Consider the following 17,756-nt stretch of genomic DNA (forward strand, 5'->3'; position numbering starts at 1 on the left):
TCCGTACTTATAATATAGTAAAAAAAAAAAGAAGTAAGAATGAAATTCTACAACTTGATTCAATAAGAAGGCCATCAAGAAACTTTTTTCCTAGACACTAAGTAAACTATCGATAATCATTAAAATGTAATTTTATTTAGAACTAAAAATTATCATAAATATTCTAGGCTATAATATCTGAAAATTCTAAAATATAAATTTATTAACTTGATTTGTTGCATATATTATTTAGAGGAAAACCACCACATTGTCATTTTGGAAAGAAAAGAAGAAAGTAAAGGGTATCCAACCCGTTATTTTAATATCTTTTATATTTTAAAGTTTAGTATAATTGTTTTTTGGTTTAAATAACCTAGTGGTTTTTTTTTTTTTGACTAAAAATAACCTAGTGGTTAAACTTCTATTTTCAAGATAAATAAGTATAATGTTTGAGGTTTAAATTTCAACTTCTATATATAAAATTTAATGTTTCTATCAACTAAATTATATTTACGAGACGATAATTTTTTAACTCAATGTAAAAATTACTTCGGCTATCGTCAAACATAAAATATGGAGCTAAAATCAGTTTTATCTAATAAACTAAGTTGAGATGGCTGCAGTATAAGATGCACCTACACACCAATTTTTTTGTTTAAAATTTAAATGAAACTACATGGGTAGTGGTCAATAATTGTGTATTCATATGATGGTTCAAATGGAGAAATTTGGTTGATCAAGTGGTTTATTTCAAATGATTAATAAGTTTTACCGAAAAACTGATAGTTTAAGATAACTTAAGTTCTGTTATAGAGTGGAGTGGTCAATATTGTATATCTCAAATAATTTGATTTTAGCTAAGTTTGAAGTTCAAATAACTTTGAACTATGAATTTCACCGCAGGACAAATAATTTGAGATAACCTAGAGTTCTATTTTTGAGTGAAACAATTCTTGATCAAACTAATTACCTCTCGATTGAATTACCAATATCTTCTTCTACGAACTAGAAGATTAACATAAAAAAAGGATGTGAAATATGACTTTTCTTAAGATAGATCACTTTGGGCTCAACTCGAATTTTGTGGGAAAATATTTTAACCCTAATATAACTCCGCTTTGGATACCGAGAATTGAGAATATAGAGATTAAGAAATAAAAGACCTCAAATAAATTCAAATATTCTAAGCATGAATAAGTACCAAGTAATTAATTCGCAAGCACAAAATTATTCATTATATTTCATAATGAACTTAACAAAAACAACATAGAGAACCTCGTAAAAAATAAGAGAGAAACCGAGGGCTACAATGATATCAATTTAGTTGTGAAAAACAAAAAAGGTGACAAATTGAAGTAAAAGAACATTAGATTTTCATCATTTAAAGGTGAAGTGTGAGATCCAAATTCTCCTCATTGTCATTTGCATCATAAGTTCCAACATTTGAGCTGGTAGGCATTGCATTCTTCTCATCCTTGAAAAGAAGCAACTCTTTCTTTTGAGACGACACTCCTTCATGATAACCATCAAGAAGAGTAAAATCGATCCCTGGCCTTGTCCAAGCATCGGTTTCCCGTATGTCAACCGCATGACGCTCTATTTCTCTCTCTTGAGTTACATGAGAGCGAAATTGAACGTTATTCGTATTGACACTAGGATGAGGATTGCAATTACCGATTATTGAAGAGTTATTCATACGATTCAATCTCTCTCTATAAGGACGATATCGAAGGGACCTTCGATTAGGAAAAACGCGTCTTGACGAATTTGGGAAGTCATTTGCATAACCCTGCAAATCGACACCACTAGATATTGAATTTTGACTTAAGCTGACATTTGATGGAAAATTCCGCGGAACACTGCGCGAGTCCATTCGTGATCTTGTTCCCATAATCAGTTCTCGACCGTTCAAGAGATACTGAGGCATCTTCCGACCATATCGAGCTGCTGCTATGAAGGATGTAGTGTTGTTGTAGGAGGCAAATGGTACCATTGATTTAGTTCTAGCAGCAACAATATTCTCATGATATCTCCCTGCATTTGACATGTGAAATAAAAAAATAAATAATAATAATAATAATAATAATAATAATAATAATAATAATAATAATAATAATAATAATAATAGCTATTGAAAATTTGTTTTTTACTTTCACCAGGACGGATACGTCCATTGTTTTGAGATGTTTCTCCGTGGTAAGCCCAATAACGATTCACCATAGATGTTAAATGATAAAACTCCAGGAGAAACTCAAGAAAAAAACAGAAGGGACTATTTGGCTATGAGATAAAATTTCATAATCCTAACATATATTTATAATGAAAAAAAGCCTTCAAATTATAATACACAAGGAAAATAATTGAGAATGGGATACAGTTCAACAGGGGTTGGACAAAAAAGTGTAAAAAAAATATTAATAGGAGTATGAGGGGTTGTACGCAGGTTGGGTTGGGTCGATTTTAGCCAAGTCCATTACTCGACCCTGTCAAAGTTAAGTGAGTTGGATGTAAAGTCCGTAATTTTTTATGTTAAATTCGAACCGATCCAATCTAGTGGTGAGCATATTGAGTTGGGTTGGGTCAATGAGTCATTACAATAAATTTTTTAAACAATTCTAAAAAAATATATAGTTATATGACATTTTATTTCATGAAAATTTTAAAATTTTGACTAAATTTTACAATTTAAAATTTAGACGCTTGAAATTACATGAAATCCTTTAAATATAGCATCAAAATTTAAGATTTTAAAAGATAAAAATATTAAACTATATTATAAAAATTACTAAATGTAACAATTTTTTTTAAAACGGGTTCGCAGGTTTAGAATTATAAACCTGCTACCCGAACCAAATCACTTTGGATTTGAACGGACCGGTTAGAATTAGACCCACACTTGAACGAGTTTAAGTAAAATGCAGGTTGAGTTCGGTCACCCTGAATATAAGAGGTACTCAAACTCTTACAACCGCAAAAATCTAAATCCAACATCTAGAGGGTGAAATTATCAAAAGTCCAAGGTCCCCCCTTATGACTGCTTCCACCTCTAGAGGGTGAAAAAATTTGAAAAGATATAGTCCATGTGTTGCCTTTGTCACTGCCATACTCTTAACCTGCCTCCATACATCATCCAATCGGGTTTTCATACTGTTAAAATTGATTGGCCTATCATGAACAAAATGACCCACCAAATCGACAGAGATAAAATAGAACCAAATAGCAGGAATTCCTTCAAGAAAAGAAACAGAATAAAGGAGAACAGAACAATTCGAACAACACTTAACAGAGTCAAATCGCAAGGAAAAAGAGCAGTCCCGAACAAATCGAACAACTGAGGATTAAGAGCTGACACTAGACAAAGAAGAAGAAATTTGATACATTGATGATGAAAGTAAAAAGTCTTTGAGAGTTCAAAAAAGTCTCAAGGCTTTTGGTGAGATTGTTGAAAAAGTTTGTCAAGTGTATTTTCAGCTAAAAAGTCTTTCAAAATCCATTCCAAATAAGAATCCATCAAAATCGGTAGACTTTTGAATACCAATAGACATTTTAAAAGTATGAACAAATCTCAATTGAATACCAACGAATTTTGTTGCCCTGAAAAAAATCTTATTTGTCTTGATTGAATACCACAAGATTTATTTAACTTTTTTTAAAAATCTTGATTGAATACCTCAAGATTTTTTTGTCATAAAAAAGTCTTTTAAAATCCCATGAAATCTCAATCCAATACACCCTCTAAATTTATAGACTTTTGAATACCAATAAATATTTTAAAAGTAGTAAGAAATCTCAATTGAATACCAACAAATTTTATTGCCCCGAAAAAGAAATCTTTATTATCTTAACTGAATACCACAAGATTTATTGAACTTTTATAAAAGTCTTGATTGAATACCACAAGACTTTTTTATCATAAAAAAGTCTTTATCTTGATCCAATACACCCCTTAAATAACTTTTCTATTGAAAGTGGAGCTTTGTTAAATGGGTAAATAATAATTTCCTTTCTTCTAGAAAGAAAAGAATTGTACTAATGAATTGGTGTGTGAGAAGGAGTCAAGAGAGTGACCAGCACGCTAGTTGTCGCACAACTAGCATTATATCAATTCATAAGATCTCAAAAAAAAAAAAAAAATGAACTTGACAAAATAAAGCTTTATTTAATGTATGTTAGAACATTATATCCAATTCATTAGATCTCAAAAAAATGAAGTTGACAAAATATTTAGTTTCTAAATTTGTTGATCCAAAAATGTGGATGCTTATTGTTCTTATCTTTGGTTTGATAGTGGGGACTCAATCATCCACAATGACACCCTCACTTCAAACAGAAGCAAGTGCTATATTGAATAGTGGATGGTGGCACACATCTAATGAACGTTTCAGCATCTCTATTTATTGTAATTGGTCTGATATAAGTTGCAACAAGGATGGAAGCATAAAAGCAATCCATATAGATCCTCAGTTTACAGAAACGGTGTCGGGCTATCCACAATTTGCAACTCTCAACTTGTCTTCTTTCCATAATTTAGAAAGCCTTGTTATCAAGTCAATGGGGATACAAGGGACTATCCCAAAAGAAATTGGTCTTCTCTCCAACCTCACTTACCTTGATTTGTCTCATAATTCTCTTTCAGGTGAGATACCTCTTTCACTAAAAAATCTCACAAAACTCACTTATCTTGATCTTGGTCATAATTATTTTTTCAGTGAAATACCTCTTTCACTAGGAAACCTTGGAAGATTAGAACACCTAGACATCTCTTCCAACGACTTTTATGGTTTCATTCCTCATGAGTTGGGATTCCTTAAACTTCTTATTGTATTAAATCTATCAAACAATTATGGAATTGAAGGTGAGATTCCTCCTTCAATAGGAAATCTCACCAAACTCACTCATCTTAATATGTCTGCCAATTCTCTTGTAGGTAAGATACCTCATTCACTAGGAAATCTTAGACAATTAGAGTACCTAGACATCTCTGGTAACAATATTAATGGTTCCATTCCTCCCGAGTTGTGGTTCCTAAAAAATCTCAGTGTATTAAGCCTATCTAACAATAACTTAAAAGATGAGATACCTCATTCAATAGAAAATCTCAAACAATTAGAGTACCTTGACATCTCTAATAACTACATTGATGGTGAGATACCTCCTTCACTAGGAAACCTTAGACAATTAGAGTACCTAGACATCTCTTTTAACAATATTCATGGTTCCATCCCTCGCGAGTTGGGGTTCCTGCAAAATCTCACTAAACTAAGTCTATCTAACAATAGATTCAAAGGTGGGATACCTTCTTCAATAAGAAATCTCAGCCTATTAGAGGAGCTAGACATTTCTCACAACAACATTCAAAGATTCATTCCTCTCGAGTTAGGGTTCCTTAAAAATCTGATTATATTAGATCTATCTTACAATAGCTTCAAAGGTGAGATACCTTCTTCAATAGGAAATCTCAGCCTATTAGAGGTGCTATGCATTTCTAACAACAACATTCAAGGATTCATTCCTCTTGAGTTGGGGTTCTTGAAAAATCTCACTAGATTAGATCTATCTAACAATAGACTCAAAGGTGGGATTCCTTCTTCACTAGGAAATCTCAACCAATTAGAAGAGCTAAACATTTCTAACAGCAACATTCAAGAATTCATTCCTCTTGAGTTGGGGCTCCTGAAAAATCTCACTAGATTAGATCTATCTAAAAATAGACTCAAAGGTATGATACCTTCTTCACTAGGAAATCTCAACCAATTAGAAGAGCTAAACATTTCTAACAATAACATTCAAGGATTCATTCCTCTTGAGTTGGGGTTCCTTAAAAGTCTGATTATATTAGATCTATCTTACAATAGACTAAATAGAAACTTGCCCATTTCCCTTTCAAATCTCACACAATTAGATTACATTGACATCTCTAACAATTACCTCACTGGTTCCCTTCCATCTAACTTTGACCAATTAAATAAATTGCGAGTTTTGTGGTTAAGCAATAATATTCTCACAGGAACGGTTCCCCAATCTCTCTGTCATGTCACTTATGTGGACATTTCCTACAATTATTTGAAGGGTCCTATTCCAAATTGTAATGATTCTCACAGGATAATAGGGAACAAGGATCTATGTACTGCCAGTGCCATTTTATATGAACAAATCAACTTCAAATTCCAACCTTGCAAGAAAAGTAAAAAAGCAAATCACAATGTCGTCGTTGTTGTTGTTACTATCCTTATGATTTTTATATTAGGATTCTCACTTCTCATATGCTTGAAACTTCGTCATAATTCTATTAAGAGCAAGCATGCAAACACAACCACCACAACAAAAAATGGGGATTTGTTTTGCGTATGGAATTATGATGGAAAAATAGCATATGATGACATTATCAAAGCAACAGAAGACTTTGACATGAGATATTGCATTGGAAGAGGAGCATATGGAAGTGTTTACAAGGCACAATTACCATGCGGAAAAATTGTTGCCCTAAAAAAACTTAACAACTACGAAGCCGAGGTTCCTTCTTTCGATGAAAGTTTTAGAAATGAAGTGAGAATACTATCAGAAATAAAGCACAAGAATATTGTGAGGCTTCATGGATTCTGCTTGCACAAAAGAATAATGTTTTTGATTTATCAGTATATGGAGAAAGGAAGCTTGTTTTCTGTCTTGTATGATGATGTAGAAGCCATGGAATTCAATTGGAGAAAAAGGCTTAACATTGTTAAAGGAGTTGCATTTGCTCTATCTTATCTTCATCATGATTGCAACCCTTCGATAGTGCATAGAGATGTATCGAGTAACAATATCTTGTTAAACTCTGAGTGGCAGCCTACTGTTTCTGACTTTGGCACAGCTCGACTCCTTCAACATGATTCATCCAATCGAACAATAGTTGCTGGAACAATTGGATATATAGCTCCTGGTAAATTAATCACTACTCTGTTTTTTCTTCCCTTTCTTTTAGCTTTTTGTATGATGCATAACAATTATATTGATAATCATAATTAAAAGAAAATGTATTATGCCAAAGCGTAATCTAGCAATCAACATGTTTTTATACCATTTTCCTATAACACTTTTGGTTTCCTAGCACCAGAAGTCGTAGATTTCTAAAGAGGTTAAATAGTCATGCATAGCAATTAGTTGTTAGTGATAGTACTTTTCACTTTCGCCAAGACATGAACCATGAACTTTTAACTCTTTAACTTCTTTAACCCGTAACTCAAATCAATAGTTAAGCTACCCACCCTACCCGAAATATTCATATAAGTTAGTAAAGAAGCTTATAATAAATAAATTTAGTAATATTAAAATATTTGTCTTTTGCATTTTTAACTATCTCATTGTGATTTGTCATGCAGAGCTTGCTTATACCATGGTTGTGAGTGAAAAGTGTGATATATACAGTTTTGGAGTGGTGGCACTAGAATGTTTAATGGGAAGACACCCTGGAGAAATATTGCAATCACTTCAATTAGCATCAACCGAAAGTATGAAATTATGTGAAGTATTAGACCAACGTCTCCCATTTCCAAATAATGCGATGGTTTTACTTGACATAATTCGTGTAGCCGTAATAGCATTTGCATGCTTAAATTTCAATCCTAGCTCTCGTCCAACAATGAAATGTGTGTCACAGAGTTTTCTCTCTGAGCTTACACCATCAACCATTCCTTTAAGTGAAATTTCAATGCAGCAACTTATGAGTCAAGAACTCAAAACATTATTTCATATTATCCCATGAAAGGAAAACTTATGTGTTTAAATGCAGCTACTGTGTTGCGAGGCCTATGTTGCTGTGAGTGACTTGTGGTTCTGATAAATTTAGGAGTATGATGTGGGGAGTGTTGTGTGGTGTAACAGGGTTTTTGGATAGGATTTAAATAATGGTTGCGGTCAAGGTTACGTTAAGGATTTTGCAATTTTGGCTGCTATGTCTAATGTCTGTCATGTTATAGATTATTGTTGCTGCGGTGTGAATTATTCATAAACGTGCACAAATATTTTTAAAATTATTTGTACTATCATATAATGTATAATAATAACATGATTTATCATTCCTTCAAAAAAAAAAAACATGATTTATCATTGTTTCTTCATAATTTCACGATTCTACTTCTTTTCGGAATTTTTCGATGAATTTGAATCTTCTAAAAAATAAATTAAGCACATTAATAAATTCAGGTCATGTTTGTAACAGAGTTCGTTTAGGAATTATTCGATAAATTTGTATCTTCTAAAAAATAAATTAAGCATTAGCAAATTTTAATTTTGACTTAGTACATTACCAAATTAATTAACTAACAACTAGTATATATATTTTCACACTAATCTAATTTTCCTCATTGTTGCGTTAAGAGAATATGTATCTAATTTTTCAGAAATTTTGAAAATATCAAAATTTTGTTTTCATATTTTTTAAAAATATATTCTCCCTAATATTATTCATTATACAAAAGTCTTCTATTTCCTTCTTAGCAATTTAAAATCAACATAGATTTTAAAAACAAAAACTAAAAATATTTTCAATGCAAAAAAAAAAACTAAAAATATTTAGAACACCAAATAAATAACCTAAGATAGTTCATTGTCGTAATTGCTATTCCATTAATTAATCTTAACTAGATAAATAATAACATATATTAATCCCATGACAACCTGTACATGGAATTTAATTTTTTCCATACAACTTGCTATTCTTTGTAAGATATCAAGTATTGATTTGACCATTGAAAAATGAAAGAACAGAATTATAAACTATGTCCTTAGCATTAAACCCCATAATATAATCAGCATGAGCATAGTCTTTCACAAATTGAATACTTCTCTTATCCACATCATGAAACTTAAGTTTATCAAGTAAATTCTCAACATCACGAACATCTGAAAGTGCATCTTGTCCTCCATAGCTAATGAAGAGAGGTAAATCATGTGGAATATTTGATAGGTTATATATTGGTGGAAATATTTCTCCATAATGCATAATGTTATAATCTGGTCTTACATAATTGAATTTTGCTAGAACTCCATGTCTAACAACTGCATAGTTCAAATAATACCACAATTAAAACTTCATTAGTTAGTTGAAGATAATGGTATATAGAAATTAAACTCTTTTTTAAAAAAATAAAATTGTGCAAATGAGGACTAAAGAGGTGGATGAGAAAATCTTACTTTGAGCCAAGTGCACCATATTCTTTGTTGATGTTGATTGAGGTTCATTCATTAAGAATCGATCAACAGTTGAAGAATTGAGACAACAATTTTTACCTGAATTAGAAATTTCAATTGCATATAAAGTCAGAAAACATATTTATGTGTATATTGGTCAAAATGAAATTATTAAGAAATCATAGAGTTTGGACAAAGAGTTATACCAGTTAATTCAGTCAACAAATCAAAGCAGTCAACTCCAGGGTTAGCACATAGAGACTTGAGAAAACCATCAACCGGTAAACTATTCAAGAATATGATCAACATTAAATAATACTATATTATATATAAGATATTAATTTTTGAGTTTTTTGTTCTTACCTTTTGGGATTAAATTCAGCTAGACCAAGTATTGTAGTTATCTGTTTTGCAAAGAGTAGAAAAAAATTATATGAAAAACTTTATATTAAAAGCATGTCTGAATGTCGAACACATGTCGGTGTCATAGAAAGTAGTGTTGTTATGTACCTCGCCAATAAAGGACTTAGCTGCAATAACACCAAGTGCGGTGTTCATGTGGCTCAGATAGGCAATGGGACTCAATAACGCCGCTGATTTAAGCTGGTTAACCAATTTTCCTTCGGAGAAAGAAGCTAAAGCAATCAAAGTCCCCTGCCAAACACGATCTATCCGTTTAGACATTGTAGAATAGTACAGAAATGATGTGTTTGATTTGAAGAAAAATAAAGGACTTCATAGCTAATAATGTAACAAAATAACAAGAAGTTATAGTAGTCCCTTGTTTTGGCTTATGATAAAAATGTAACAAAAAAGGTAAATAATGTAGTACCAGAGAATGACCAACGTAATTAATCTTCTGCCCTGTTTGGCTGTACACATAATCAAACACAGCAGGTAGATCATATGTAACAAGTTCGTCCCAAGACCATTTCCAAAAGGCCTGTCATATTTACATAGAAACAAAGTGTTAATTAATAAAGGTTCTTTTTGTTATGGAATAATCAAATAAAATTAAGTGACTGACCGAGTTAGAGGGGTACATCTGTTGAGGTGAACAATATAATAAGTTCACATATAATGTTTATTAATTTTTCTATTTAAATACTATTTGTGAACTTATCAGAATGATCAACATCAGCAATTTACCGATACATGTAAAAACATAAAATAAGTGACTGACCGGGTTAGAGGGGTCCAATGAGACATGTCGGCGACTATGTCTGGTTCCTCTTGTGTTAGCAATCCAAACATCATAGCCATTATCTGCAAGAATTAGAGGCAAGTCTTGTTCTGGAGAGTTCATAAGCCATGTCATACCATCCTGCATGCAACCACTTTCCACGTTATATTATTATGTTCAGAAAATAGTAATACTAATACTATTGCATTCACTGCACCACAATACATATTAATGTTGCATAAATCAACGATTCAAATTGACTACTACGTATAATTGCATGCAGATGTTACAGCAGTCAATTCAGAACCGTAATATTATTCCTCTGTTTTTGTAAGAAACAACAAAACTTGCCTACTTTTGTGGCAGGGCTGCATAATCTAGGCATGCAGAATGTGACACTATGAATACTCCATGCTTTACCACGTAATAATGAGACAATAAGTGGCCGTTGTTTGGTTTAATTTCACAAAATGTTTTCCTTTTTTTATTTTCTTTATAGCTTGGTTATCTCGGAGCGATTATGATAATCAAGAGTTTGACCCAAACGTGTAAATAAATCTATCTAAAATTATTTCTTTCAAGTATTATGTTTGAATTTTCTCCTTCAACACATAAAATTATTTCTTTCAAGTATTACGTTGCAAAATGTTTGATTTGAATTGTTTTCTTAGAAAGTAAGTTACACGCTTATTCATTTCAACATTAGTGCAACCAACTACCAGCACATTGATTTCACCCAAAAGAGGATTTTTCTCATCATGAATTTGACACCATGATTCATGTCTACAGAAAAGTAACACAAAATATGAAAGTTGCTTTGAAAGTCATAATTACTGAACGGTAAAAAATTGGGTGAAAAGAATTGTTAAGCAACATTTATTGACTATTTGTTGGACAAAATTCAGGTAGTGTAACACATTAACCATGTATCTAAAATATATTTTAAATTTAAATTAAAAAATTAATCCAAACAAAAATGAGTCATGAAGATTAGATTAGTCCACCACGTGTCTCTTTTCTCTTAGATATTATTATCTTTTCTCCTTTTTTCTTTTTATGTTTTAATATTAATATTTCTTTCACCCCATTTTATGAGACATGATGAAAAACTTTCTTGACTAAAAAACAAATATTTTTGTGCCATAGTGTAACAGACGCGGAACTCTCCCACTTTTTGTCAACCTGTCAAAATATGGAGTTTGGTTCACACTTCACTCTCAAATTCTCAATCATCACAGATAAACATCTTACATACTTTGAAGCTTATCCTTTTTAATTTTTATAATGAGTACATTACCTTAATATTTTGTGTATAGTAACATGAATAACTTTATCTAATAGTCTTCTTGTGTTAGTAGAAATATCATATTTTATATGTAGGTTATCAGAAGTAAGATTTAGAATTAAATTACTTCAAATAGAGATCCTAGTGCTAGTTCTCGGGGTTCTGTCTTTCGTGATCGATAGGAAGAGCCGGATGCTAGTGATCTATAATTTTATGTTTGGAATCGAAAGATTCCGATGTTCGTAAGCGAGACTCGACCTGAAAGCTGACCTTAACAGTCTAGAAACTCGGATGTCTTTGTGCCTTATTCTATTTCTATCTATCAAAGTCCTTCTTTGTCTACAATTCGGGTTGGAGTTTGAAGAGACTTCCAGTTCCCTGGACTTAGTTGGCCGGAGGGGGCCACGGATTAGACTCTTCGAGTCAAACTTCGAACACTCCGGTAATTATTGATCATATTTAAAGATGCAATTTTTAGTCACTAAACTACTTGACAGAAACAAAAACTTATCCATTAAAAAATATATAGGATGTTTCTACTTTTCTAGGTAGGTAGATATATTTCATCTTCAAATTAATGCTAAAGGTAAAGGCTACCAAATAAAAGAGAGGAGAAAAGAACAATGAAAATAGTAACTTTTTTGACGCAAAGAAAATAGTAACTGAACTGAAACAGAGGAATGTGTGCATGTAATTTTTAGCTACCAACTTACCACTAATACTCCATGTTGTAAAAGCACCGGTTGTTTCCTAGTCCCACCATTACTACCTTTACCTCTACCTTCTGGGATCCTTTGCAAGCTTAGAATGTACCCATCTTGAGTTGTAACCTAAAAAGAATTAAGATTGTGAATACACATTTGAATAAATCCTTCACAAGTTAAATTTTGATCTCAAGAAATGTCCGGTCAAATCTTAGTCATCGAATAGAAGGCAAATTCAATAAATAAGATTTGGACCGAGTCTAAAGGTTGTCTAGTCAGCTAAATTTTAGTCATTGAATAGAGTGACAATTATATTCAATAAATAAGATTTGGTCGGATCAATTCTAGAGATTGTCTAGTCAGCGAAATCTTAGTTTTTTAGGATTTAAAGGGATCAATTAAACAGCCATAAAAGTTTTTTTTAATCAAGTTTATAATTTTTTTCAAAAAGTAAGATTTGGCTGAACCATCTGGATGGCCGCGGAGGTCATCCAGTTTGTTGATTCAAATCTCATTCATTGGATTGAGATTACAACTCTATTCAACGACTAAGATTTGGCTCGACCAATTGGAGAGTGAGGATTCAAATTTTCAAATACATGTTAATTATTACCTGAAGTTCTTGGCATTTGTATCCATGAACAATGACAGAAGTAGCACATATTCCATCATCCAAAGAAGGGTAAGCACCATTTGGTTTTCTTCCAAAGATGCCACGGCTTGAAACTTGATAAGGAAAAGTTGTTAAGACTAAGAAACAGAGTGACAAAACAGAGAACTGCATTAAACCTAGAAGAACCATGTTGGTCTCTCTATCATCTATGAACTAGCTAAGTAGTTTTGTTTCTCCTTTTATATGCGTATTGTTTACATTAAGGAAAGAAAGTGAGATGAAAAGGAGTTGAAAAAGGCTAAAAAATAGGGACACGCAGAATGGGAAAAGGAGTTGGAATTTGATTCCTTATTTAACTTGTGTTTGTAAAAAAAAAGTGTAACTCGTTGTCATTTTTGTCTATTAATATATCCAAATTGCATCGTCTGTGCTTATCGAAAATGTTGTGCATCGTCTGAAGAAGATGTGTTTGAATCCCGATTAGTTGTTATTATCTTTAAGTTTGTTTTTGTTTTAAGTTTTTTGTTTTTGTTGACAAAAGTTTGTTTTAATTATTTTTTTATTTAAAGTTTGTTATTATTATCAATCGTTAGTTGGTTTAGTGGTGATTGACACTAAACTTGATAGGGAGAGTCACAGTTTGATGCCCCGCAACTGCGATCAGAAGGGGGATATAATCACTTGATGCCAAAACTGACCCCCAAACCAGATTAAGCTGGTGGTGAAAACAAAGAAACAAAAATTTGTTATTTTTAGGATAATTATCTTTTAAATTTAAAAGACAATAAATTTAGAATAAGTTAGTTTTTATTTTTGTAAAGTTTGTTTCTATTTAAAGACATATATATTTGACATAAAAAAAAAATTATCGTTTATCATACAAATATAGAAAAAAATTAAAACAAACTTAAAACCATAATAATAACTAATTGGAATTCAAGTTCATCTTCTTCTAACGATGCACACTTTTTTGGATAAGCACAATCAGCTATCCTACATCATTCATTGTCTCATTAAAAATTTTACCTAAAAAATTCAATAGGATAAACCATTGATGAAGCAAAAAAAATGCGGAGATCAAACAATGATTCAAACATAAATAAGAAAATTCTAAATAAAGGTAAACTTAATCTATTGTAGTTAAAATCATTCCAAATAGAGATAGGCAAGCTATTATATCAAGTGAAGTTATTAGTGGATAAACCAATGTTGACTATTTTATCAATACAACGATTTCGATAAGATTATATTAACAACATCATACACATTTTAACATTTAGGAACTATTTCTGATATATTTATTTATTTATTTATTTATTTATTTTTGGTCAAGTAGTCTGATAACTAAAATTTTATCTTTAAAATAAGTAAGTGAAATTTTTAAAATTCAAACTTCAGCTACGATAAGTATTAACTTAATTAAACTCACGGAGATTTGTTTGATTTTTTTTGTTTTTTATTTCTTGGTGTGAAAGTATGAAGGTATTTTTCTCGTTTTGTGGGGTCCACGTTTGGATCTTTATGATTATGGGTAAGCAAAATGGGAATGGAAATGGGTTTTTCAAATTTCAATCAATTGAACAGAGAGAAGAGTCTCTGAAAACTAATATATCAGTATATCACTGTTTACTTGTGTTGATAACGTTGTGGTGCCAGCAGCTAGAGGTGGGAACAGGTCAGGCCGGCCTACATGGCCTTAAGGCCTAGCCTACATAGGCTCAGGCCAGGCCAGCCTATTTGTTTAAATAGAGCAGACCAATGCTTTTTTATAAGCCTATTTAGCTAAAAAGGCCAGGCCGCAGGCCATTAAAAAAGCCTTTGAGGCCTACTAGGCCGGCCTATTTAAGTTAACATGAATAATATTTTTATTACGATTATTATTTATATATTAAAATTTATACTTTGATTAAATTATAAATCTATTAACTTTTTAAGTAATTTAAGTTTATTAATCTACATTAGTTTTTAACATATATAAATGTATTATTATAAACTAGAATTGAAATATGATGACATATATAGTCAAATTCTCTAAAATATCAAATGAAACATGATTTTATTAGTTCATAAGTCTATTTCAAAATAAATATAATTATTTATTTAAATATGTTCATATGAAATAGGCTTTTAAACAGGCTAACAGGCCACATCAGACTTTCAAAAGGCCAGGCTCAGGCCTTGAATTTAAGCCTATGATAGGCCACAGGCCAGGCTCAGACCTTCGATTTTTTGACAGGCCAGGCTCAGGCTTGGCAAAGCCTAGCTCGGCCTAGCCTATTCCCACCTCTACCAGCAGCTGAGTTAAATTGGTGTTGTCGTATTGCATATCAAGTGTGTAATTCACTAGATTTGTCATTTTATTGAAAATACATCTGTCCCATATTGAGTTTTATTTTAGATTATTTGTTAAAAAGTAAGATGACCTGACTATGTATTTTAAAATTTTATTAAATAATTAATGTATTTTTTTTTGAAGAAGCTAAATTAGCCCACCCAAATTGGCGCCAGAGAGAATCGAACCTCAGACCTCAAGAGGAGCACACTCCCGGGTCCCAAGCCAATACCAATGCACCAACTCAAGTGGGTTTTAAATAATTAATGTATTAAAATTTTAATATAAACCAAATACATAAGTTATTTAACAAATATAAAAAGTGAATATTTATTTATAATTAAGGTCGGATGAAATAATTCATTATATCTTGTTGACTCATTAAACACCAAATTAAGACAACATATAATTTGTTTGGTTTTTTCTAATTTACCCCTTGATAATTTGGGAGTGTTTACCTATCAACTAATATGCATGTGAAATAAAAAGGTAGTTACAAGTTAGTTGTGGGTACCACAAACAAATTAACTGATGATCGTTTATCTTATTTATTTGTAACATATTCGTTCTTTATATTTTTTTTTTCTTCACATAAGCCCTTTATTGATAAATGGGCATAAACATTTATCATATTTATTTGTAACATATTCTTCCTTTATTTTTATTTTTTTATGAAGATTATTTATCTTTATAAACGTTCGCTCATTGATTATTTATCTTATTTATTTATAACCTAACAAAAGATTTGAAAATGGAGAAATCCATTCATTTTGTCACATAGTTGTTTCCTAAATATTTGATATGGAAAAGTCCTTTCATTTTGTCACCCTAAAATTAGATTGTATCCCAAATGAAGAACTCCATGGACTTATGAATATCTCAGATTTTTTATGCTACTTGTTTTCCATTAATGCTATTAACTTATGAGTGACAAAGAACCATAAAAAAGGGGAAAAGTTTGATTGAAAATGAATGTGTTATAAAGAAAAGGAATTTGTACAAAGAAAAAAGAGATAAAGAAAAGGATAAGTGGTCAGTTGGTGGTGGTGAGCACATAATTGCTTCCTTCACTCTTAAAAAAATGGCTTTTGCTTTTGAGTTTTGAGTGTGAAAAGAAGAAATTTTATTTTGGTGTTGAATCTGAAAAGAACAAAAGGTTTGCAACAGAATTACCTCTTACATCATAAAATTATGGTTCTTGATATAAAAGGTTCCAATCGGTATGGATGCATTCATGAAAGTGGGGGTATGAAATCAATTACTTAAAGCAATCAATTAATAAAAGTGTGTTCTTTTTGTTAAACAATCAGTGCATGAGTTATTATTTTGACTAAGTGCATGAGTTATCATGTTATCACAACATTGAGTTGAATTTGCTTTGAAAATGCTAAGTAGCAATAAGAAGTCACTAGTTAAAAAAACTAATATAGTAAATGGTTGTTAGGATTTAAGCACACGAGAAAAACTCAACTCAAAAGACTAGTTTAATAAGTGGAAGAGTCTCCTGACTTAAGTACCACATTGAGTATTTTTTATATACTCGATATGAGACTCCTAACATTGTCACGCCCTTTAAGAGCCTACGTCCACGGTGGCTTTCACTCTATCAGCATCAGCACTTACTCGAAGGTATCCCTTTCCTTTTCGGCGACTTCACTCACCTGTCGGTATTCAGTGGAGTACCTTAATTCAGCCTAGGTAGCCTTTCCGTACCCCGACTCTCAATGAAGTCACCAGTTAGGACTTAAGCATACGAGGAGAGTCTAACCCAAAAAACCGGTCCAATAGATGGGATAACCTCATGGCTTGAGTACCACATTGACTACTTAGATATACCCAGATGTGGGACTCCTAGCAACGGTTTTGAAATCACTACTGAAGTAGGAATCAAACACGCGACACTAAATTCACTACTAATATATGCAACCGTTAGAGCAAATGAAACATTATGCCATTTTTATTTCATTAATAGTACTTAATCATTATACTGAATTATGAGCTAGATAAAATTATGAAATTTTGAGACCCTCAAAATTTGAAGACCTTGTGTTGTAGCCCAGTTTGCACGAACTATGGGTTGGACCTGGTCTTCATAGTGGTGAAGTTTGGAGGAATTTGTTGGAGTGGAGTTGTGCTCTATTATATAATATTGTTTTATAGAATAATGTTTTTGACATGTGGTTTTGGAGGACCGCTCACTCGGAGTCTTTTTCTGTCAAGGATGTCTATTTGACGTTGAATAGAAAAAAGGAGGAGGTTGGCATGGAGGTGGGTCATAATGCTTTGATTTAGAGTAAAAATGTATCATTTGAAAGTATCAATATTTGCTTGATGTTTTTTGGCGAATCATATGTCAGCTAAATATAATCTTTATAAGAGGTGCATTCTGAATGTTGACGCCCAAAAATTGTAGTCTTGTTTGCGGTTTTACTGGATTCTTATCACATATTTTCTTAGAGTGTGGACTTTCTCTTAATAGTGCACTCTGA

The 17,756-nt window shown here is 31.8% G+C and overlaps 2 protein-coding genes across 2 annotated transcripts; one reads left to right on the plus strand and one right to left on the minus strand.

Annotated features, from left to right (window-relative positions):
- The first annotated feature begins 4,162 nt into the window (after positions 1 to 4,162).
- On the plus strand, positions 4,163 to 8,081 carry LOC123891379 (MDIS1-interacting receptor like kinase 2-like). The gene is made up of 2 exons (XM_045941239.1): positions 4,163 to 6,901; positions 7,341 to 8,081. Exons 1-2 carry the CDS (start codon positions 4,186 to 4,188, stop codon positions 7,721 to 7,723), a joined length of 3,099 nt encoding a protein of 1,032 aa, XP_045797195.1. The 5' UTR covers positions 4,163 to 4,185; the 3' UTR covers positions 7,724 to 8,081.
- Positions 8,082 to 8,549: 468 nt separating this feature from the next.
- LOC123891380 (triacylglycerol lipase 2) lies at positions 8,550 to 13,252 on the minus strand. Its single transcript, XM_045941240.1, has 9 exons — positions 12,936 to 13,252; positions 12,332 to 12,448; positions 10,334 to 10,474; positions 9,983 to 10,093; positions 9,661 to 9,804; positions 9,514 to 9,554; positions 9,357 to 9,436; positions 9,154 to 9,249; positions 8,550 to 9,018 (listed from the first exon to the last, which is right to left on the minus strand). Exons 1-9 carry the CDS (start codon positions 13,122 to 13,124, stop codon positions 8,690 to 8,692), a joined length of 1,248 nt encoding a protein of 415 aa, XP_045797196.1. The 5' UTR covers positions 13,125 to 13,252; the 3' UTR covers positions 8,550 to 8,689.
- Between the last annotated feature and the right edge of the window lie 4,504 nt (positions 13,253 to 17,756).

Source organism: Trifolium pratense, linkage group LG6 (assembly GCF_020283565.1).
Source record: "Trifolium pratense cultivar HEN17-A07 linkage group LG6, ARS_RC_1.1, whole genome shotgun sequence".
Taxonomy (NCBI): Eukaryota; Viridiplantae; Streptophyta; class Magnoliopsida; order Fabales; family Fabaceae; genus Trifolium; species Trifolium pratense.